Below are 25290 nucleotides of genomic sequence, written 5' to 3' on the forward strand. Positions count from 1 at the left end.
CTTGTTCAGAATTTAACTCTGCCTTCCAAAGAAAACCAAAAAGTAACTCTTTTCATGTTTAGCTTGCTTTTAAGTTGTCTGTAGTTTTGAGTAACTTTATGTTCAGTGGAAGTGGGGGTATACCAGAGTTTTGTCACTGTTTTTGTGGTTGTTTCGAAGTTATGCAAAAGTTTTAACCTCTCCCTGGTAACCACTCCCTAAATTTGCCTGGATCAGTGCCCTCCTGGACTTTTTTTCTCCAGCACACGTTGCCTGTTCAACATCTCTATTTTCGACTTAGCCCCACATAACTCAATCCAACTTGCGCCAAGCTGTTGGCTTGCAACGCCTAGATTCAGGCAGTCTGGTTATCATTTCATTATTTTGTTTTCCATGAACAGTATTTTTCTCAAAATTACACAGCACAATGTTGCATTTATAAAGCAACTCCCACAGAGCCCCTAACACACAGTACATACGAAGGACCCTGAACTTGCCCTCCTACCGCCGCCCTGGGATCCTGCACCTGCAGAGCACACATCTCTGTGAGGGAGATGGGGTTGGTTTTTCCCCCGGTTCATCATGCGGCCGGCTAAAGCAGGTTTAGGTAGGTGGAATGGAGACGGGGATGTGGGGGAAGAAAAGGGAACAGCGTTGAAATCTCCATTTAGCAGATTAAATTCTACTCCCCCGAATCAAAGCTGGTCTTCAGCACTCTGGGGTGGCCCTTCTCTGGGTCCTGTTTCAGCCTCTGCATATTGTTCAGGAAAATTAGCAGACACGTTTCAGAACACGTTTAGAGTCATGAGATGGAGAGAGGAGAAATTACTGATCACCTGTTTCCTTAGCAAGGGGTGGAGTCATCAGAAGACAAAAGGAAGATCCAGGAAGACCACAGAAGGGTGATCTGTTGAAATTCCAGGAGCCACAGGTAGAGATTGAACCCACTGGTCAATTCTAGCCTCGGGCTCCTCCTGACTTACCTCCACCAGCTTGTTGGCGTGCTCCCGGAAAACCTGGGCATATTCCTTCACTTCCTTCTCATTCCCACTCTTTGCAGCCTCAATGAGAACTAGCAAAGGGACGTTGGTTTCCAAGAAAGAGTCAGATATGTGATCCATCACTGCTTTCCGAAGCTACGGAAAAAAAAAAAAAAAAGAACACACACAATTAAGGAAGAGAGGAATTTTCTATTGGAGCGTACTTCTCATTTAGCAATGTGAATTAAATCTGGGAAGAGTTCTCCTAAAACTCCAGCTCTCATTATCCACAGACATAATGTTCAAACTCTCTTATTAATTTTCCCGCTGCTTATCGTATCAAAGGAAGACAAAGAGATATGCTTGATGGATGGTTCTGAGTTAACTGTGTTATATGCCGACTTGAAAAGTGACACATATGGCCTACAGTTCAACACGTGATAGGCTCTCCTCAGCAAAGGTCTGCTCTCATCCTTCAGTGGCCCAGATGTCTCCCTTTGGGTTTCAGATTGTGATTCACTTCAAGAACTCAAGCTCTTAAAAAAAAAAAAAAAGGAGAAATCTAGACGTCAGTCAGCAGGTGGGGAGAACTTGAGATGCAGAACTTGCTGCTGTGCAGTCTCCTGCCCTTTCTAGAAACATTATTTGTACCTGATGGAGGTGGAAACATAAACAGCTAACAGTCTCAAAAATGTGTCCGCCCAGGTGATGCGATGATACAGTTGCTGCGCTCCAGAAGGAAGTCCTGAGGCTTGTTCTTCAAGGTAAGTAGGAATAAACGCACTCAAACCTCTAACAATGCATAATGACACATTGTCCCTACACTATTCAAGTGGGAAGCAGGGCAGCGGCAGGAAAAGGAAACGAAACTGCACCCAACAGTCACCTTAGTGCTGCTTCGCTCATAATTGTCAGAACGTACACAGGGAGAACACACGCCCAACACAGACAAACACAAGAGAAAATGATGAACAATGTGCATATTTTCCAAACAAATATTCCCATTCAGGAGTGCTCAGGCCAAAGGTTTGATAGGGTGATACATACACATTTATCGTTGGTCAGAGGAAGGAGAACTTTGCACAAATCTCAGTTCCTTTTTGCACTAGTTACCATAAGGCGTGCACATGTGTAGATGTAACTTCGTTTGGCTTCAATCTGGGCTCAGTTGGACATTTCACCATATAAAATATAACAAAGCCTATGGAAAATTTACCTTAATTAGTTATTCTTTAGCCAGGTGTGTTAAATGTCTTTGCAGGAATACTATTTTTATGGGTGAGTACATATATTCTGCATCTATACGATGTGATAGATAGCTAAGATCCACCAAGATCTTTACATATTATGTCACTTAATCCCCACAACCACACTGCAAGACAGGGAGGCTTCTCATCTCAGTTTTCCAAATGAAGAAAATGGGAGTTGGAAAAGTTAAATCACTTGCCTGCACTATATACAGTAATCAAGACGTGGAAACAACTTAAATCTCCAATGACAGAGAACTGAATAAAGAAGCTGTGGTATATTTATACAATGGAATACTACTCAGCCATAAAAAAGAATAAAATAATGCCATCTGAAGTAACATGGATAGACCTAGAGATCATCATTCTAAGTGAAGTAAGCCAGAAAGAGAAAGAAAAATACCATATGCTATCACTCATATATAGAATCTAAAAAAAGAAAAAAGACACTAATGAACTTATCTACAAAACAGAAACAGAATCACAGATATTGTTATATAATCTTATAGTTACTGAGAGGAAAGGGGGTGGGAAGGAATAAATTGGGAGTTCAAGATTTGCAAATATTAGTAGTATATATAAAATAGATAAACAATAAGTTTCTTCTGTGTAGCACAGGGAACTATATTCAATATCTCATAGTCACCTATAATGAAAAAGAATACGAAAACGAATACATGTATGCATGACTGAAACACAATGCTGTACCCCAGAAACCGACACATTGTAAACTGACTATACTGCAATTAAAAACATACAATTCTAGTTTGTTGGCGCTATTGCACACCTTGAAGCTTATTAGTTATAGCTGTCGGTCTGCCCTAACCTAACTAAAACACGTTGAAACAGACTTCTTCTTTTTTCCCACGAATTTTGCCTTCTTTCAGGCTGCTTTCCTCCTCTGCATCCTTCCTACTTCAAAGGTGGACCACAGGCCAGCCTCTCTATCGTTTTCTGGGAGCTTGCTAGAAAAGCAAACCCCGGGCCCCATCCCAGCCCTCCGTTTCAATCAGAATCTGCATTTTCATCCAGTGCCTAGGCGACTCCAACAAACAACGAAGTTTAAAGAGCAGCGTCCTGGACGCCCACCGCATCGGTCAAGTTCTTAGCTGCAAGCATTGGAAACTAATTCTGGAAGGCTTAAGCAGAAAACTTCTATTAGTTCAAAGAAGGAACTTCTCCTATTATTGTTAAGAATAACTCAGAAATGTCAGGACACTGTGTCTTCACGTCATTAACTTCTGATTCAAAGTCAGGCAAATGAACCTGATTTTTAACTAGGTGAAACACAGATCCAAAGTCAGGGTCATGCATCAAAATCTAGCTGCAAGGGTGAAGGAGGAAGGTGTGGAGGGGAAAGTGTTTTGTACAAACAACTGTTCTGGCCATTTTAGTTTCTTAGACCAAAATTCACATAATGAGGAATCCCCTAAACGCAGGAGAGGAATTCAGATGCTGGCACCAAAACAGAAAATGGCCAATAACTAATGGATCTAGTAAAACAATAATCTAGGTACTCAAGTATGGGTGGAAGGTTAAAAAAAATAGATATATTTATCAGGAAACAATAAAGGTGAAGGGTTGCTTACAAGGGACAAGATTAGAAACTGTGGACTATGACAGGAATGGCACACACCTGACAACAGGTCCTGTCTGTGCCCACACCAGGCATGATTGATCCTTCTCAACACAGTGTTCCCGGTAGCTACCAATGGTCAATCCTATTTCTCTGTCTGCTGAACGTTACCTGCAATTTAAGTGTTTTTGCATGCCGGTCTGTAGGCAAAATTATCTCTGTGCGGCCGAGCAATTCAGCACCATCTTGATTTTCGGAAACAGAAGTTAACACCCAAGTCTAGGCTGGGTTGATGGTGTTTAGCAAATGGCTGACCAGTTAACATGCCTTTTCATTTAGACAGATGTTTAGAAAAATCCTGTTAAGAATAACAGTGCTAACTTCTTTGCTTCAGTGACGTAAGACACACCGATCAAGGTCAAATTCAGGGTAGAGGGTAATTTTAAACCAGGCTCAAAACTTTGAAACTTTCATCTTTCCATGGAGACAGCTGCTCCAGGCTCTTCACAGTTACTGACATTTCTTACCATATTTCCTTGTGCTTTGGGGTGTAATTGTTATTAAAAATGAAAAATCTAAGCAACAAAGTGTCTGGGCCAGGAGCCATCTAGCCTAGAGGGCTTGACAAGAATTGAGCCTCATTAAGGCAGGCAAATTGCAGCCAGTCGGAAGGCCAATTAAGGAGATCAGGCAGTGCAGGAATCCACCCACAGCCACTTTTATTAGCTAAGGTGCCAGCAATGCAGAGAGTCCACTGTTAATGACAGCGCTGCTCATAGTTTGGGCTGGGGGTGGGGGCAGATGGCGGGGAGCAGAGCCGTGTCTATGAAGCTTGTGCCATAAGAGGATAATCACTGTTTTTGCTTTATTTTGTTTTCTTTATAAGAAACACACAAAAGTCTTTGGCTATTCTATTCATTATCTGGATGGCGCTGACTACCTTCTCTGAAGCAAAATCATTTTAATTGGGATACTAGCTTCTTTACTTAATGGAACCAATTACTTCTAAAAAGAAAAGAAAGAGAAAAAAAAAAAAAAAGAAAAGAAAAGGAGCAGTTCATCAGGCTTCATGCTTTGCTCCATACACCGCCCCCCTCCCCAGTTCAGGCTCTGCTGGATCAATTCAAAGCACATTGGGGGCCAATGTACATGGCCCCAAATAGCAAACATGTGATGGTTTAGTTTAGCCAGATAAACAGTCCTTGCCCTCCAGATTTTTCCTCCAGGCGTGCTGATGCAGTCAAGATAAAAGTTGGTACCCAACCTGCTGATGGAGTAAAAATCACTGAGGCAAATTTAGGTAACTGTAGTAGATTTGTTATATGAACGACCCCATTCTTCACCTCTCTTCGTGTCCAAGCCCACCGCCATATAACTGTATTGCCTGCCCTTTCTGGCTTTAGGATGGGCCGTGTGGCATGCTTAGGGTCAACGGATGTTGGCCACCACGATGCATGCAGGCGTGTGAAGGGCCCCGTCACCCCTGGGCTTGCTTGGTCTGGTTCTCTGCCATTCTCGTGAGAAGGACATGCCCAGGTTAGACTGCTTGTCCTAGGAAGAGGGAGGCAAATGTGGAACAGAACTAAGTCACCTCAGTCATCCCCAACAAGGCCATCTTAGGACAGACAAGAGCACCTGAGCCCATGCACATGAGAGGGCCTGCCCAGGGGGACCACCCCCGACCAGCGAGCAACAGGTGCTACTACTGCCTGTCGCTGGGATGTTCACTGCGCTGTTGTAACAAAAGGTAACTGATAAAATGCGTGTTTAATTAGAATGCCTTTCTGTGGTCACTACACCATCGTTTGAGGGAAACGCCGTCTAAATAAATTTCTGAGGGAATCAGTCATCCCTCCAGAGACAGAAGTGATGTTGAATCCTAGTGAACCCTCCTCCTAGGAGCTGAAACTATGAGATTCTGTGACTTCCTGGGGTTTTAGGAGTCTTAAAAAAAATGGAGGACTCATGGGTCAAGATGTGTCTTCTGCAAAAACGTTACCAATGGGTTATACTTGCTTTTATGTAACTATCTTATTATAACTTGTTGGTCAAAGTGTTTTAGAACAGTAAGTTGTGAGACTTTCAACAAAGGCTCAAGACAGTGGAGCTGAGACCCCTCCCAGAGATAACCGGGACCCACTTCCCACCTTCTGCCATCTTGAATTGGTAATTACGGCATGTTTGAGAACCTGTGAGCCAGGGGGTGACAAAGGTTAGAGGGGACATGCCTTATGACAGAGATCTTTGAAAGGTGCAGATGAAGTGTGTGACAATCTAGCATTCTAGTTTTTTTTTCCTCATTCTTAAGAGCTTTAGGATCAAACCATATTCATCCTAAATCTATCTACCTATCCACAGTCCATGAGCTCAGGCATATCCAAAATTGAGAGTCAGAGTCCTAAGCAGCCAGGACAGGGACACCTTGAACTTGGTACCATCCAGCAAGTGCAGGGACTCATAAATGCTGCCTTCATTAGCTCATGGGCCCTGTGATTTGTGTCCCTGATGGATAGGGGCACATTTTTTTGACCCCTCCAGTAAACAGGCGATGTAATTCCTCTGTAAATTGACTATTAGAATGGTTTAAATGCCCTTGCCTACAAGCTGAAAGGCATAGTTAACACTTTTTACATAAGCTGGAAGACTAAAATTTAGCCATCAATCAAGCAGGGCAGAAAGGAATGACTTGACAAAAATCATTCGTTAAGTCTGACAGGAGTCAAGAACACAAGGCTTTCTTCCAACTGTTGAAATGTATGTGCGACAAGGGAACATTAATTGCGTAGGACAAGACATTTGAAGGTATTAGCTTAGCACTACCCGTCTATTTTCCCCAATTAAGGCTATTCATCAACGTAAATAAGTACATTTTCCTCATTAAGGCAAAGGGGTACAGTCCAGGGATCATGACGATTCTAAACAATATACTTTTTTACTTCATGGGAAGGCAGAGTGATCAAAGGAGAGGTATATTTTAACGTACAAACTCAAGAAGAATGAACTGTCTCAAAAATGACCAGAAATGGTCTGCCCAGGGCATGGGACACAAGAAGTGTGTGATGTGTACTGAGCCAGCTTCACACAGATCCTGCAGAAGCGTTTTGTAACAAAGTCTAAAAATCTGCAACCACGCGATGAATATGAAACAGTTCCCTGAAAAAGACAGCTCAACAAAACATGGCTCTTCCCAGCCAGCCAGAACCACAGAAGCTTAAACTTGGGTGAGGCTCTGAAGGTCGGAAGGCCACGTGTCCAATTTTAATCTAACCAATGGAAGGATACCTGTGTGATCCTTTTCAATGGATGAAAATTCATTCTTTCTCTCGTTTCAGTTTTACTGAGATAAAATTGAGATTGAAATAAAATTGTAAGATATTTAAAGTGTACATCATGGTGATTTGATATACATTGTGAAAGGATTTGCTTCCTTTTAGTTAATTAACATATCCATCACCTCACTTTATCATTATTATTATTGGTGAAAACTTTAAGTTCCACCCTCTTAGCAGACTTCAATGCTACAGTGCAGTGCTATCACCTATGGTCTCTATGTTTCCCATGGGGTCCTCAGACCTCATGCATCTCACAGCTGAAGGTCTGCACCCTTTACTAAGCTCTCCCACCCTCAGCCCCTTGCAACCGCTTTTCTACTCTCTGTTTTTGTTTTAAGTTTGACTTTTATTTTTTTGAGATTCCACATATAAGTGATACCCTGCGTATTTGTCTTTTTCTGTTTGGCTTATGTCACCTAGCATAACGCCCTCAAAACTCACCCACATTGTCGCAAATGGCAACATTTCCTTCTTCCTCAAGGCTGAATAGTATTCCCTTGTGTGTGTGTGGATTTATTTCACAGATACCTCACATCTTCGTTACCCATCCATCTGCTGATGGGCACTTAGGTTGCTTCCGTATCTTGACTGTTGTCAGTAATGATGCCCGGACACGGGAGGTCAGATATTTGTTTGATATCCTGTTTTCATTTCCTTCGGACACATTCCCAGAAGTGGACCAGCTGGATCATATGGTAGTTCTAGTTTTAATTTTTTGAGGAACTTTCATGCTGTTCTCCAGCACGGCTGCACCAGCTTATATTCCCGCCAATGGTGCACGAGGGCTTTCTTTTCTCCATGCCCACACCCACACGTGTTCTCTTTTGTCCTTTTGGTAACAGCCATCCTAACAGGTATCTCACTGTGGTTTGATTTGCATCTCCCTGATGATTAGTGATGCAGAGCATGTTTTCATGTACCTGTTGACCATCTGTACATCTTTGGTAGAGAAATGACTATTCGGGTTCTCTGCCCATTTTTTAATTGAACTCCTCCTTCCTTTCCTTTCCTTTCTTCCCTTCCATCCTTCCTTCCTTCCATCCTTCCTTCCTTCCTTCCTTCCTTCCTTCCTTCCTTCCTTCCTTCCTTCCTTCCTTCCTTCCTTTCTTCCTTCCTATCTATCTTCTTTTTTGCTGCTGAGTTGTATGAGTTCCTTGGCTATTCTGGATATTAACCTCTTATCAGATGTATGATTTGCAAATATTTTCTCACATTCCATGAGCTGCTTTGTCATCCTGTGGGTTGTCCCCTGTGCTGTGCAGAAGCTTTTAGTTTCGTGTAATCCCACTTCTTTGTTTCTTTGTTTTTGCTTTTGCTGCCTTTGCTTTTGGTGTCAAATCCAAAAACTCATTGCTGAGAACACTGCCAAGGCATCCATGGTTTCAGGTCTTATGTTCAAGTCTTTAATCCACTTTGACTTGATTTTTGTGTACAGTGTGGGATAGAAGTCCCATGTCGTTCTTCTGCATGTGGATATTCAGTTTTCCTAACAACATTTATTAAAGAAACTATGCTTTCCCCATTATACATTCTTTTCTTTATTATTGATGTGTAGTCAGTTTATGATGCTGTGTCAATTTCTGGTGTACAGCTTCACGTCTCAGTCATACATGCGCATACATATATTCCCTTTCTTTCTTTTTTTCATTATAGGTCACTCCCATTAACATTCTTGACTCTAGGACTTCATTTTTTTTTTTTTAACATTTTTTATTGATTTATAATCATTTTACAATGTTGTGTCAAATTCTAGTGTTCAGCACAATTTTTCAGTTATTCATGGACATATACACACTTATTGTAACATTTTTTCTCTGTGAGTTATCATAACATTTTGTGTATATTTCCCTGTGCTATACAGTGTAGTCTATTCTACAATTTTCTTGTAAAAGTAATAAACGTCCCTTAATTATTTGTCTTCAATTGTGCATTTCAAAATCTTCTTGATTTCACAGGGGAAGAAAAGGACCCACGAAGAAAAATCTACACAAATGCTGCATTAGTATTAAAGACATTTAAATGTTAGGCCAAAGAAAAGAGATGAGATTAAAAGCACAAAAAATAAAATGGGGTAATTAGTAATGCAGCCAGCTCAAAGGAGGCAAGGACCTTAATGCAAGAATAGAAGTAGTTCACAGAGAGGGAAAATATGCTTTATCTTTTTATTGCTTTATTCCACTCTCCCTGCTTAGTAACTGGTGTTCACTCACTCACTCCCTCTGCTAGCATCTGAAGAGTTCCCGGTGTACCAAGCACTGGGTTTGATCAGGGACACAGGAAAATAAGACAGACCATCCACTCTCACTCACTGCTGGGAAGTCCTCTACTGGGTGGACTCCCAGTTACTAAAAAAGCTGCAGTGATGAACCTGACCACACGTGCTTGACTGGCCTCGTAACGACGCGGCGTAGAGGCCGGCATGCATTCCTCCTGCTCAGTGAGTGAGAGGCAGGCCCAGGGAACCCTCCAGAAAAGTCCAGATCTGTTACATTCCCTTCACATCATATTACGAAAGATTTCTTCCCTCTCAGGGCTCTCCCACATCTCCATCAGAACAGATGTACTTCCAAATTCCCAGCTGGCCCGGAAGATTTGGCTTTTCAAAAGGGTGGAATTTAAGGTAGCGCAAGGGAAGGGGGAAAAGACACTTCTAGGGTGACCACCTGGCTCCGAGCCCTTAACCCAGACCGATTCGTCTCTGCGTCTGGAAGGCCTCCTCAGTTTCCAGCAGCTTACTGCCCTTACTGTCGGCCCTGTGTGTGTCTGTTTTCACAGCTTGCAGAGATCCTTCCCAAACATTGCTTCAGCACACCTTCCTTGCAGTGTGACGGTATAGGGAAAGGTGCGGTTTGCAGGTGAAGCAGCATTTTCTTTGTTACACAGATGAGGAAAGGGAGGGTCCACTGGCTGCAGAAATGACAGAGTCAGGTCTTCGGGATCCAAGGATAGTGTTATTTTGCTTGAGGTGCGTGTGTTTAGGAATCTGGCTGCTCAAATTCACAAATCCCAATTGGACCACAATCATCTTTCCTTCCATCCTTCACTCCCACGCCTAGTCAACCACTCACCCCCAGCATTCTGTCCCCTCGGGCGCTGCTCACCACACAAGGGGATCTCAGTTTAGTTACCTGGGTACCTCGTTCTGAGGATCTATCATCTGCCACGGATTAACTGGCATTGCATGGACAGCAGGTGCTTGAATCCAGTGTGACTCAAGAGTTGCACCGGAGAAGTTAACTCCGGCAAGGACCCTTAGGAAGCCAGTGAAAACCGCTCAGAGAAAGATCTGACACCGCCCTGCCCCTCCACCTCCTGCCCACTGCACCAGCCACTGGGACAGACACCACTGAACGAATGGGCTTCACAGAAGGCTGACAGTAGAAGCCTATAAAAAGCACGTAAAGAGGAACATACAGAAGGGAACAGCTCCTAAAACCATCTTTCTTTCTGGTGGGGTCCATCTACACACCTGTCACAGTGGGGCAGGATTTACGCCAGGTGGAGTCATCTGGCCCTGTACTTCCATATTTCTGGCCATTCCACACCACAACACAAGTCCAGTGGGTCTCAGAAGAATCCCCATTGTAAACACAAGAGCCTCTGGGAGGACCCCACCCCAAACTTCCCAGTTCCCCACTCCAGGTGTCAGATGAGTGACACTTCAAGTCACTTGAGCAGGACGGGAAGCTTAGGGGAAGAAGATGCAGCCAGGTAAGGAGGACGGATGAGGGGCGCCCACTTGTTGCTACAGTTATCACTTATAAATGAACCTCTAACGCGTCTGATCATCTGTGGTTCCTTAAAGATCACATCACATTTTCTAAAACGGAAAACATTTCTCTGTGGCCCCCTGCTGTATCACAGTGACAGATAACCATGTACCTCTGAGCTGACGTCTCTCTCCGGGGGTCCAGCCACCCCCGTGTGCTGTACCTCTTCCCTTCCTGTCTGTAACTACTGCACAGTGCTGCGTGTCCACCAGCTGCTGAATTCTTCCCTCGAGGGGCTTCATTACAGACAGAGGCCTCATGATGACTCCACATTTCCAAGTTTGTGGGAATCCCGTAATATGACCGCTACTATGACTGTGTAAGGTACAGGCAGGAGACGGCCAGGTTTAAGGTCCCTCACTTTTTCAGGGAATCTGGACTCTTATTCCACATTTGTTTTATCTCAAGCAGACTCTTGCTTCTAGAGCATGACCTGGCCTAGTTTTCCTCCAAAGGGCCAGACAGTATATAACAGAGCCTTTTGCAGCCAGTTGAGCTCTGCCACAGCCACTCGGCTCTACTTTTGTCCAGCAAAAGCCGACAATACAACTTATTACGTAAACAGGCAGAGGTCCAGATTTGGACCAAAGGTTCACAGGCACCTGTTTAACACGGTTTCATCTGTGGATTTTTAAGTCTTGTGGCCTTATCACTCTGTCCACGTTGCTCTGTTGCTTCGCCACTGCAATCCCCTGGCTGTTTTTCAAGCTCCACTCACCCACTATTTACTTAAAACTGAGTATCCATGGTACCCAGCAGCTATCCACTCAAGAAGAGACCTGAGGAGGCTGGAGATGGCCCCAAGAGCCCCGCCGGGGCTAGTCTGACTGCTAATGTTTGACCAAGTTGACTTTTATTCTCTTCGCCTCACACTCCACTAGAAAACAAAGGTTATTCCAGTGGTGTCGAAGCAAGTTCCTCTCTAGGAGAAGCTTTGAGGCAAAGAACAAGGAGGAAGGGTTAGGTGTAGAGCAGAAGCTGCTGACTTTTCCTAAAAAATTTTGTGGATTAGGAGGGTCTCTGGTCAATCTTGATACAGCCTAGACTCCAAATTCTGATATTTCTTCCTAATTTGGCCAAAGAATTGCATGTACTTCCAGAGACTGGCCAAAAACATAGGGAACACACGCCGAGAGCCCCGGGCAAGCTGGTTTCTACGGTGACACACGGACGCAATGAAAGTGGATCAGTCATGGGTAATCCAGTTGTCACTGGTGATGGTGGCATCTATAGATACAGCCTCAGGACCACACTGATCTAAGCCTTCACATTTCAAAGGAGAGGCTGAGGGAGCCCTGCTCATCAGGCGTGGTTCCTGACTGCTGACTTCTTCCTACCCCCACGCCCCTTCTCCCCCCTATCCCGGGTCCAGCTGCCCAGACCCCTCGGCTTGCTTCGACCACAGGTGCTCATCACCTTCTTGGTCGGCCCCTTTAGGCAGCTGCGACTCCACCTGCAGCTATTTAAGACAGCTTGGTCCTCACTGAAATTGAAGGAATCACATAAAGATATAGAAGTTTCTCAGCTTAGAGTTAACAGGATTCATGCGCTACCAAGAAACCATGGGATGAGAGAGGAAGTGCTGAGACTGGTTATTCAGCCAAACTTCTGACAAGCACTTATGGCTGGATCCGACAGAAGACACCCTCTTATCACCAAAGTCCTCAGGACAAATGGTTCTTCTCCAATCCTGGAACACGAGGGCACAATCCAGCTAGCTTTTTCTCCCGGAAAATACCAGGCAGGTGTGCTAGTCTCTCAATCTGCATTCAATCAGCTATCCATCCGCCTCCCCCAGCGAAAATGAAAGTCCTTGACTTTTCCCCCTATGATTAATTAGAAAAGTTATGATCAAAATCTCACTCATGGTTCAATGTCTTGCACAGGCATGGATGGTTTAGGGAAGGGAAAAAGCGGCAGTATTAAATGGGAAGGCTATTATTTTGATTATTATGGAAGCTCTCAAGATGTTATTAATTGATATTTACTTTATATTCTTCCTGTTAATGGAATTTTAATAAAAGCTATAAACTGAGACAAAAGTGCATCAACTTTAACAACTACAGTCATTAAAAGGACAAGCTTCAGAACCAGCCCATGTGGGTTCACTAACTTCCAAGCTTTCTATTGGCAAGAAATTTGATCTCACAGTCAGAACTCCAAAACTCTACTCTGTGAAAATAAAATCTTTTTGATATTAATAGGTTGTTGAATTGAATTGTAGATAAAGTGTCCAGGAAAGAATGGACACTTGCTAAACAAATGTCAAACATTTTCAGTGGGTTTCAGCTTTGCTTTTTTGACCTTCATACATAATCAGCTACAAAAAGGGGCCCTCAGATGATTAAGGGGGTTTGGCTACTTCAGCCGTCTCCATGATGAGACAGCTGCTCAGTTCCTAAGCCTAACCACTCTTAGTGCTCAGAGCTCTGGAAAAGCAAGCCAATTGTTTGTGAAGCTGTGAATTCATATGCAATGATAGTCACTACCTGTAGGGACTCTACACAAACTTCTTTACTGAAGCTTTTATCTGTGCCTTAAACTTAGACTAAGTAGAGGGGAAAAAAATAAAAGCAACAACACATTAGTTCTGCAGCACAAAACCAACATCAGTGGTTGATAATTACAAAATCAGTGATCTGAATTCCATTTTCTAACCACTAAAATTGCCCAGCAATGGTACCCACTGCTGGGGAAGGGACAGGCTCCCATCTCTAAGGCAGAGGCTGTTGCAGAGGATTTTAAGGATGCTGAAGAAAGACCTTTTGCCCCGAGAGAAGACCTTAGAGGCCCTTCTATTTCTAAGAGTTTAGGAATCCATAATTACTGAATCCATATTTTCTCTTTTCAAAGCTGGTTGAGAAATAAGCCCAGAAGATACTAATGCCTTCCCTTCCTACCTCTCCTTTTCCCTGACTCCTATCCTGCTCTGATTTTGGGGTAACTGGAAATCTTCATACACATGTAATCACATAATCACCACTCATCTTTTAAAATAAACATCTAAAGAGACTGCAACTTTCTGAAGTTAAAGATAAGTGTGATTTTTTTTCTCCCTCTCACTGGGGGATATTCTTTGTTGAGATGGTTCAGTTTCTTAGCATTTTTTTTTCTGTATGTGAAGGAAATTTTCCATGCTCCAGCCTGACAAAAATACCTGTCCTGGGTACAGTTTCCTGAAATGTGGCACCATATGTGCATCAGTAAACATTATGTGTGGAGTAAATTAAGCAGAGCCTTATAATTGGGCAGTAAGGAAATTACTGTAGACCTGAAAGAATAAATCAGCAGTATTAAAACGCTCTCCCATTTTCTCTGAAGCACTTCAGAGCGCCATAAAAAGGCTCGTGTCACTGTGATAAACATCGGAAAGAAATGCATTTGGAGCCACACAACCTGAAGGACACCACAATTCAAACAGGTCTTCAGATCTGGAGTCCAAAGTAGCATCTCATCATAAAATTTAAAAGTCGCCACTAATGTAGGCGAAGAAAAGGAAGCCGCCTGACACCGAGACTTCGGGGAGAAACTTGCTCACAGAGCAGGTGCAGTGAAGCCTTGAACGGATAGATGCTGTGGCGCGGGGCCAAGGCTCAGGGAAAGAGTCGCACATCATAAACAGAACAGCAGCGCTGTGAGTCAAAACCGGATCAGTGTTACTGGATTCTTTTTCCTTTTGCTTCAGGCTTCAAGCTTGCGCAGCACTGCCCTGTTACTGATCCTGTCTTTATTTACAAGGTTGATGGGTCGCTCGTCACGAAATCTTTTTGCATTTATTTCAATTTCCTAAAATACCACATAAAAAATATGATTTATCTTGATTACTGAGCTTTTTAGTTCTCCCTAATATCTTGTGCCAGAGGCGAGTGCCTCGTTCCCCTCACCCTCCTCTTGGCCCTGCCCCAGGAAGCACAGAACTTGCCAAGCCCTTCAACACAGCACAGTGAACAGTCAGACCATCCATTTCTAATCTTGGCCCATGGGGAGAGGAGGTTCAAGCATGGATTCTCCCTCCCTCAAAACACATACTGTTTCCATGAAGCGGGGAGGTCTAGTAGAGGCCAAATGGATTGGAGAGGAGTTGGAGGCTTAACCAACCTTCAAGTAAATCCTCCAAAGCACTGTGATGAGATCTAAAAGCTCCCACCATCAGAAACAAAGGCAGTGGAATTCCAACCTGCCAGAACATCACAAATTACCTGGAAAGCATTTTACGATACAGAGTTTAAGCTGCCACCAAATGTACATGAAATCAGAATTTACCAAGATGGAGCCATATACATGTTTCCCCCACTATCCGAAAGTAGGGCATTCCTATGAAACCTTTTCACAAGCCGAAATGGTGTAAAATGAAGAAGCAATTACCTTCGGACGCATCTTGCTAACCGATGCACAAAATAAATCAAGATAAATCACAGACACAGTTCAAAGCCATGGGCTGCATGCTGAGCTGTGGGATGTGTACAGTTCTCGAGGAAGGAGCTTGGTGGGGCCACTCTTGCTGCCTGGGGTGTCTTCTGCCTCTGTAAGAGCTGAATAGTATTTTCACTTTTCCCCCTTTTGTGCAAAAGGAAATACCCTCCAGATTTCTTTCAGCTAGCAAAAAGAGGAACAAAGGTAGGACTTTCCTCCAAGCAAAATGGCACAAAATGAACTTTCAAAAAGTGGGGTAAACCTGCACCTGCGTTTCGGCAGGTTCTTGAGCTGACTTTCCTAAAGCCATCCCAGCGACAGGAAACTCCTGGGTTAAGGCACAGAAGCTCTCCCTCAAAATGGAAAAAAGGCTGTTATTATCACAGTAAAAATGGGCTGTTGAAGCTAACAAATCTTGTTCTTGAAACAATGGAACCAAAGACATGAGAGTTTAGAATGGAAGGAAGTTGACGACTGAGATATTTTCAGTGGGTGGGCTGCATACAGAGGATTCTTTATTCTTTCAACACCTGTGGTTTACTTTATTTTGGGCAGTAAGATATGTTGTGAAGAAACAAAGACTATTAGGGCACAGGGAAAAACACATAAACAACTTAAATCTACTGCAAAAAGTGTCATAATAAAGCTATTTTTAAAGGCTTTAGGATAAACCCTGTTTATAAGAATTGGATAAACCCTGTTTATAAGAATTGGGTAAAGTTGTGATGATAAGGTGACATTTAAGCTATGCCTTGTAGGAAAAATAGTGAATTTTCCTAAGAGGAAAAATAAAACGGAATAAGGGATGACATTTGGAAAAGCTGTAAACTTTCCTGGAAGGAAAAAAGAAAGGGAGGGAAAGAGGGCATTCTTGGCAGAAGTAACCGCAAGTGCAAAGGCATGAGAATGGGCGAATGAACACTGGCTTGTAAGACTGCTGGAGCGACACTGAGCGAGCGGAAGGCACTGGTTATGAGGCTGCGGCCATCATTCCCATGAAAAGCAATTAAGTGGTGCCAATGGGAGCTGAGAGGAAGGAAGGCACTCGAAACACAGTTAGGAGGTAGAATCAACTGGACTACATGGCTGATGGGAACTTAAAGATCGACACTGGAAGGAGCTGCACAGGGTTGTAACACTGCTGGAAAGCTGATCAAAGTGGAAGGCATGCGGTTGTGTAGGGCTGGGTAAGGGTCTGGCTTTAAGGTATTGTGGAATTTCATTCGGACAAGGAGGACAGTGATTGGCTAAGGACACATAAAGCAAACAGATGTGAGACTGGAGGCAATTAGCACCAAGACGGTGGAAGAGTCAGCTCCCAGTAGACCTTGAAGCCCAAGATGGCGGGAGAGTCAACCTCCAGTGGACCTAGCGTTACGTGATTCATGATGGGAGGTACTGGCACGGGGAATGACACACCCACAGGCGCCACGGCAGCTCTGAGGCTAGCCGTGAAAGGTCAAAGAGAGGGCAGTGACCCACGTCCTGGGAGTCCCCGGCCCGTCCCCAAAGCAGCTGGAATAATCCGCTCACGCGTTAGCACATAGAAACTAGCAACACCACGCCTCACAGCCCCGCGCTCCCTCTTACCTTCTGGGGTGCTCCGCACTCTGTGGAGGGTGTGCTTACTTCAACTTTAACCGACCCCCCCACGCCTCATGCCTCAAGCTTTCTCCTGCCTCTGAGATGACCTGCACCCTGTCTGTGGGGTGTACACCTCTCTGAATAAATCTACTGTTATTCAACTGTGGATCGCTCTTGAATTATTTCCTGCGTGAAGCCAAGGACCCTCACTTGGCAGGGTGTGTCCCAGGGACTTGACCAAGACCTGGGACATGGCCATCCTCTCATGCTGCCCCTGCCCATTTTTTCCTGCATCAGATGGGTATTACAACCACGATCACCTTTATCAGTGTTCTGCCCAAGCAAAGAGCAATGGTGGATTCTCTCAGCCATCAATGACACGCACGGGAGCCAGGAAGGCACAGAGTGCTGCGATCCTGGAGTGAATCAGGGCTTCCACTAGCAGGAGAGGCAGAGCCTGCAGGAAGATGACTCACTTCCCAAATCTCGGATTTATCCAGCCTTCTTGGGAAATAGGGAGATAAAGAAAACTCAGCTGTGCTGATAGAAATTTCCCCTGGGAAAACTGATGCCGAAGCCATTTCAGGTAATAAAAGGGAGGAGGTCACATGGAACAAGAAATATTTGGCCACAAGCTGGCTGCAAAGATCCACTGAAGACGCTGTCGGAGTCAAGACGACCATCAGTGCTAGAAAGAACTCAGTTCAGGCCGTGGTGACAAAACTCCTGCAGAACACACTTTAAAACTATCTCCCGTTCTGGGACTGTCTCAGATAACAAACCCCAGCCTAAACATGGCCTCCAACAGTTAAATATGGGCCAACCTTGCTCAAGCCAGGATGGGTGTTCTGAAATGAGTGTTTCGGTAAGCTGTAAGTGTCACCCCAAAAAGAGGAGGGGAAAAGACCCCAGTTCTTGTCATCCCCGAAAGGTAAGAATTCAGAGAGGAGACGGAGCGCTATGTAGCAAAACGTCACATACACCTCCAAGAATGGGAGGCGGGCTGATCCAAGCGAGGAAAAAGCGGTGGTCTTTTTTTGCCGCTTCTCTTACACCCTCGCTTAGAGGTGGTCTCTTGATTGATTGATGCTCTTGTCCTGGAGGGCGTAGTCATGTTTGTCCCTTTTGTGCATACCCTTACCCATGACGCACACAGAAAAATCCATGGGGGGGTCCTAAACCGCAATGCCAATTATATTACAATGAACACTGGGTCACGTCCAGTTAGATCCTTCTCGCTACCGTGCAGTCGTGGCTCTTGGGTTCTAACCGGATTCTTGCTGGCACTCATTTAGAAGAAGTAAAGCCCCTTCAGGCTGGAGGTGGGCATACAGACCACCCTCCCTCTCCTCCACCTGTCTGCCTCATGCCCTCATGTATCTACCTACCTAACATTAGGACATTCTAAAAATAGATTAATGAATAAAAAACCTTATTTTTTAAATCATCATTTTCCATGTATTCCTATTTAGGAATTTCATCCTGGAAAATATGATAGAATTTTTAAAAATTATGATGGATCTTCCAGTGTCAGGATCAAGATTCTGAACGGTGTTTTCATTGCCTAGAACAGGAGGTGTCAGAGGCAGGACCAAAAGCAGGCGTTCCCTTGACTGCTGTGAGGCTCAGGCATCGCGGTTTCTCCCTCCCCATCCCACTCCTCCTCGACTTCTGGGGCCCGGAGCGATCCGCGGAAGAGAACAAACCAGAAGCTGGAGCTTCCACTTGATCGAGCAGTTTCCATTCATACATCTGTCGCAGCTGCCTTTGCTCGGCATAGCAATGTTATCTTGAAATGGAGCAGGACCCTGTGTGGTCCTCCCTGGTCCAAATCCTTTCTGTCTCCCATTTCTTGTTTGTAGGAAATAGGCTTCATGCAGCCTCCTTGAAGTTCCCTGAGCTCCAAAGAGCAGATTCAAACAGCTGCTAATCAGGGAAGGGAGGGAATGCAGATTCAGGGGAGGAACAGTCAAGAAACAACAGTGCAGCCGTGGGGCAGGGTCCTGGGTCCCTCTCAAGGAATATGCGTAACAGTACCCTTGAGTTCTCCTGCCGAAACTCCGGCCCCCCCTCAGGTGGAGGATGGCAACTTCAGGCTGAGCCCTGGAGTCCCCGTTACCCTCCCCACCAACCAACCAGAAGAAAGTCACATAGCCCCCGCTCCAAATCTGGCCTGTAAAGATTTCCCCCGAAAACTACTAGGGGGTTTGGGGTTTTGTTCTGAGCGCCAGGCCCCTGTTCTCCTTGCTCGGCCCTGCAACAAGCCTTTCCCTGCTCCAAACTCTGAGATTTCACCTGTTTCATTCCCTTGGCCTCCCCGTGCATCGGGCACACAGAGTTTTGTTGGGTAACAATTTGACGAATCAATATTGATCAAGCTACTGATCTCTCGCTAGCGAGAGGAAGAGGTCAAGTCTAGTGTCCTCCGCAAGTTTGCTCTCATGTGTGAACCGTCAACCACATGCTGGCTCACGGGGGTCAATGAAACTGCACCACGATTTCAAGTCTCTAAGCTCTAAGGGAAGAGCTTGCCCACGGCGGTATTTCAGGAACTGTTTCCAGCTGATATGATCATGTGCCTTGAACTTGGCCTAATGAACGTTTGCCGGGAGATGAGTAAGTAGGCGGTGGCCTGACATTCAGGGCCGCTGGGTCAGGATTTTCCTACGGAAGAGGCAGCTTGAATATACAACCCGCAAGCAAGGGGTACGTTCAAAGATGGCCTTTCGCAGTACCCTTGGGCCCCTTCCTCCCTCTGCCCTCTCCTTCCGGCCTTTTTGATTCTGATCTTCGGTGTTTCTGAGGCCATTTGTGTCTCAGAGTTGCTTACGTTCTGTATCTCAAACCCCAACTGCTGTGTGGTCATTTTCTGGTCCCCATATTCCTGCAGCGTCCTGGCACTCTGACCCCGGGACCAAACGCCAGGGATATTCGCTCTGACACAGGTTTTCCGTGTGAAGAACACAAACCTTTAACCGATTTGGAGGAAATCAGTATTTTGTTTTACAAGTACTTTTATTGGAGCCATAAAGATTGCTTCCCATCTTTATGAGGAAAAGCAGCTTCAAGTCTGGAAATAAAGGATTTCAAAATGTTTTCTTACAATGAATCTAAAAATAATTGGCCCCATCATGAGCAGATGTGAGAAAAAGAACTGAATGCTTTAATAGTCCTTTTTTTTCTGTAAATGTTTTGAAAAGTCTGTAATTCAGGCTGTGAGAAGCTGGCTACTCGAACATAATGGCATTTTTTTTAAAAAGGAGGATCCAATGGACCATGACAGCTGCAGACCTGAGAGATGACATCCTATCACAAACAAGAACCAGGTTTCTGACACGCACCACTCATTTTTTTTCTGTCTTAAATACATGCATGTTGCCCATCCCCAACCCCAGGGCAGCAAATATGCTGCTGGAAACCACAAAGCAGCTCTACCTATTATGTGAATCCTCCTTTTCCCCCCAGTTGCATCCCCCGCAAGGAGATTCGTATACAGGTGACCCACCTGCATCCTCTGGTTCTGTGGATTGGCAGGATGGGGAAGGGTTACGAGAAAAGACCCCCACAGCCAGACTGTCTGGGCTGGGACCTCATGCACCCACGCTTTGTGTGGCCATGCACGCATCGCTTGGCTTCACGTATTCATCTGTAAAATGGGCATGGTGGCAACCTTTTCCATCTCACAGAGCCAGCATGAGGATCAAACGTGGTCCACTCATGGAAAGAGCTTAGAATAGTGCCTGGCGCATTGTAAGGACTCAGTTACACGACTGCTGTAATTTAGTTTACGTTTCTGTGGACAGTGATTTTATAAGCTCTCACCGATGACCTGCAGTCGCAGTTCTTATATAAGGAACTGGGTCACCAAGGGGACAGCTGAAGAATATTCAGCTGTAATTAGTTCTTATTAACCTTGGAAGCGTTTTCTGAAGTCCTGGAGGAAGGCAGGGTCTTGATAAATTGACCTTTAACGGTCTATCCAGGGACATGTCTTGCTTGTTTGCTTTTAATCCTTCGTGATATAATCCATTCTATGAAGTACGCATCTCAATGTAAGAGCATCCGATGCATGGTTTTTGTTGTCTGTTGAAAGTGTTTTGATTGTGATAGCAAAACTGACACTTCTGTCAAGGCGACACTTGCTGAGTCTCATTGCTGGAATTACTGTGATTGGCGGTTAAGGGTGAAGGAATCAGAATCAGGCCATTGATTGGTTTTGGGGAATGAAAGAGAGTTGCTAAGTTTAGCAACACCCTAGCTTGTTATGATGACTATTAGCTTCTCATAGGGAAATATTTAGGTCCTGATTTGCTTATCAACTTGCAGGAGAAAAATAAAGGACTAATACAAGGACCAAAGTAATAATCTGCATAAACTGGCATCACCGTAAGCTTGAGGAAAATCAAGAGGCCATGCCTAGAACGGTTGACAGGTGGCACACAGAAGGCGGACATGGTGGGGCCGCTGGCAGACCCCAGCTAGGCCCTCTCAAAGGGATGGGCAGGCCGTGTGGGCTACGAGGTACTCAGGCAGGGAGTCAGCCAAAACCACAGCAGTGACAATGGCACAGACGTGGGGCATACAGTGCCCGCAGCTCTAAAATTAAAACATAATGCTCGAGGCTGGCAGTTACGGTCCCCTAAATCCACTTTTAATTCCCAAACAAAACACTCCCAAAGGCTTCTGTTCCACCACTGCCCGCTCTCCTGGGTTTAATTGGCAAGATGGATCCATGCCAACCGGTTTAAATGTCACCCTTGGGTTCCTGTGGCCTTTTTCACAGTTTCTGGCTCCCCAGTTCCTTGGGGGCATACTGCCCGAAAAAAGGGAGTTCTACTTACTTGGAAATTGTTCTTAGAAATCCTTTTCTATTCAATTACTCGATTTTTTTCACATGTCTACAAACATAAGTCCACTTTCTTTTATGCGGGAAGTCCAAAGGTTACTATTCACTTTATTTCTTTTTAATTTGGTGGCTAGAACTTTGCAAGACTCCCCTGTCACCTTCTGAAGGACGCCGCCCAACTGCGGGGCTACGAGGAGGCAGGAGACTGAAAGGGTGGGAGCTCACGAAAGCCACGAGAAATATTTTTCGTTGATTTCAGCTTTCTTCCCTCTATGTGATTTTATTTCTCTAAATGTTGTATAAAGGAATATAGGTGAGCATGGACAGCTGATGGCTCTCATCTAGAATCTTTTCTAACAAAGGTGTGTCTATCACTGACAGAACCGAACGTGTCCCAGCAACGGGGAGACATTTATGTGAACCACTGGCATTCACTCGGCCACTACAAAGCTCCTATCAGAGATTCAGCTAAAGCCTTGTTAATCCAATTAACTAGCCACCCAAATCTAAACTGAAGACCTATGAGAAATAATAATTAATTTTTTAAAATAAACCTAATAGGGGAGAGGGTATAGCTCAGTGGTAGCACACATGCTTAGTATGCACAGGGTCCTAGGTTCGATCCCCAGTACCTCCATTAAAAATACTTTAAAAAATAATTAAGTATGTTTAAAAAAAATAATCTGAAGATTTCCCTGAGCCAGGCTGATCAGAGTCTTTGTGTATTCCACCCGCAGAAATGCTAGGTAGCGTCTATTTGGATCAGAGACGTTTCTGTACCACTACAGGTGTACATGGTGAAACAGGAGAGATGGAAAAGAAGATGAAAATATCCCAACATACGGATAAGGATGGAGCTGACAGATGGGGACCATCTTATCCTAGAAAGGCATACTAGCAAAGAGGAGGATGTCTGAACCAAATTCAGGGAGGCAGTGTGAAATTAATGCTGTCCATAACTGTTGGATCTTAATGTCATAAAGCAACTCTCTCTTACCCTTATTCAAGCTTTGAGAAAGGTGAGCAGACAAAGAGAAAAATCTTACACACTGAATGATTTGAGAGGATGACATATTCCTTCCACTGCCACCCTGACAGAAGCTCTCCAAGGATCTGGACACCGAAGCATTTAAAATTCCACCATGAAGTCCACCTTCAAATTTTACCACTGCCTGCAGCTAAAAGGAGTCCACACTTTTCTGAGAATTGTAAAGTAAAAACTACTTTATCCACTCCTTCCTGGTAAGTAAGACAAAAAATTGCTGTGATAGGTCCGTGAGTGCAGAGAACTTAGGGTGCTGGCTCCTGGATGTGAAAGAATGGTCCTTACTAAGACCCAGAGGGGGAGGTTCAGACTCAATTCATGGACTTTGCCTGGTTGACGATCCAGCCAAAGGCAAACCCTAGAGAAGATGCCTGTTGCCCTCTCACTGCTTTTAAAGTCCATGATCATCAGACATTAGGACCTCGGGCACAGGAAATGAAGGGACTCATGCAAAGATAGCTTGCAGATCTAGTCTGGCTCCTTGCTTTTACAGATCTCCTGAAGAAGACCAAGAGATGAAGGATCCACGGATGCACTGCCAGCTTATTCAAATCCTGGACTCCAGACACCTGTTTTCCGGGCATCGTTTTCCACTAACCCCAATCCCAATTCCCACTACCCATATACTTTCATGTCAGATGGGGCTTTGTACGGAGGGATGGTCTAAGAGGGCTAGGAGAGACGGACCTGGCCATGCATCTGGTTGGTTATTGCTGGCAACTTCCATCTGGTAAGCTACATTGGTAGTTACCACTTACTAATGCCGAAGAAGACATTGTTTTATTCTCCCTTATTTCAAGGTAAAACAAAAAGAAAATGCTTTCCCCAGAAGGGCTTCAAACTAGAATCCTCATATCCCAGAACTAACTGTGGTATCTTCTGGGGGACGTTAGCTCAAGTGTGTCTGTACCCTCTGGTGAGCTCCTGAAGACAGCCCAGCAGTGAGCTGAAGTGGTGTCTTCCTTTCCCTCTAACCATTTTTAAGATGCTCCTTGGCTATTCTAGCCCAGGTACCTCGCTATTCTTGTCCATACCTGACACCCTGCTGAGTGCTACCTGATGCAGCCGTGCCAGTCTAGCTGCTCCAGCTGCAGAAAGCAAAGCAGGTGTTGCCCCAGGGCAGTGGCTGGTCGGTCCCAGGTGACCCACACAGTCAACGCTTAGCGCATGAGATGGATATATGCAAAGGCTACCAGCAGGAGACAGGATGCCTCTCAGCCAGACAGCATGAAGGGATTGTACGGGAACGCAACGGGTGCTCGCGTCTCTTCTAGAGAAAGAACAGCACACAGGAAAGTGGAGCTCACATGCCAACACAGAAAGTAAGGCTCATGGGACAGCATGCGCCGGCGCTCACACAGCACTCACGAGATGAAGAGCGGCTCTGACCAGATTCCTAACCCTTCAGACTAACGATGCCAATAGCCATTTAAATCGTCCAATCACCTTTCCTTGCTTCGGTTCCCTGCTTCCCAGATAACCATCTGATAAGCAACCTTTCCGCCTAGATTTATGCCCCCAAGGGGGTACACTGGGTCGGAGACCTTAATGAGCCTGTCAGATTAAGAGCTGCATTTCTCACGAAGCATCAGCATTCTTGTTTATTCATCCATTGCCTTGGGAGTCTACGTAAGAACCAGCAGAAACCAGAGACTGGTTCTTTGCATACCGGGGTCTGAAAAACTGAAAACCAGATGTAGAAGGCAAAGAATTCATCAACTCTCCACCTGGGAAGAGTGTGTCTTGGCAGTGATCGGCTCCCCCAAACCCTGCAGAGGTTACTTCCATCGCCACACCCTTTGCATCTGTCACATCCGTCTGCTCAGCAGACCACCTTCTTGAAGAAAAGCTTCTGCGTACACGTGGATGTCATAAAGAACAGCAACTTGAGCATCAGCCCTAAGACAGCGCCTGAAAGAGGAATGCCCGGAAGCCACCACCAAGTACCATGCACTTAAAATGAAAACAAAAAAACAGTACCTGTCTCCTTAGGTCTCTTGTTTTCTTGGTCATCTTATCAATTGCAATGTTTAGAGGGTCTCCTTTTTCTTTCCTTCCGGTCTATTAAGAAAAGAGAAATAATTTCTGCTTTAGAAAATTCAATATTAGTGACATGACAGTTTAAAAAAAAAATTCAGGAACACACTTGAGTTTTAGAGTTTTCCAGTACACAGCTGACATCATTTGATCTCTAAAGTTGGTTTTCTCTAAAATTAAAAAAAAAATAGAAGCTGATGAACATCAATACATTCTCAAGATGGTTACACGTATGTTCATAGTCAACTCCATGCAAATCTATGTTTTCTTCCCTTCTCCAGATACTCAGAGGTTAAGTAAACACAAGGATGTTTTGTTACTGCCTTCAAATACAAATGTGTGCGCTTGAGATGATAAAAGCTAAATTAAAAAAGAAACTTGAGCTAAATGATCAGAACTCAGAATTTTATACCAACGTATCTCAGGCCTCTGTGTAACTTCTGTATCAAAATCAAAAGAGATGCTTTGTGAGAAAGCATAG

General features: G+C 44.6%; 1 protein-coding gene across 4 annotated transcripts in view; it reads right to left on the bottom strand.

Moving 5' to 3' along the window:
• Nucleotides 1–25290, bottom strand: part of CTNNA2 (catenin alpha 2) — a 944841-nt gene that overhangs the window by 209437 nt on the left and 710114 nt on the right. For all 4 annotated transcript variants that reach the window (XM_032474170.1, XM_032474172.1, XM_032474171.1 and 1 more), the window contains 2 exons: nucleotides 24753–24833; nucleotides 963–1115 (listed from right to left, as the gene is read on the bottom strand). In XM_032474170.1, the coding sequence (XP_032330061.1) occupies nucleotides 963–1115; nucleotides 24753–24833 (234 nt within the window). The remainder of the gene's footprint in view (nucleotides 1–962; nucleotides 1116–24752; nucleotides 24834–25290) is intronic.

Source organism: Camelus ferus, chromosome 36 (genome assembly GCF_009834535.1).
Source record: "Camelus ferus isolate YT-003-E chromosome 36, BCGSAC_Cfer_1.0, whole genome shotgun sequence".
Classification (NCBI taxonomy): Eukaryota; Metazoa; Chordata; class Mammalia; order Artiodactyla; family Camelidae; genus Camelus; species Camelus ferus.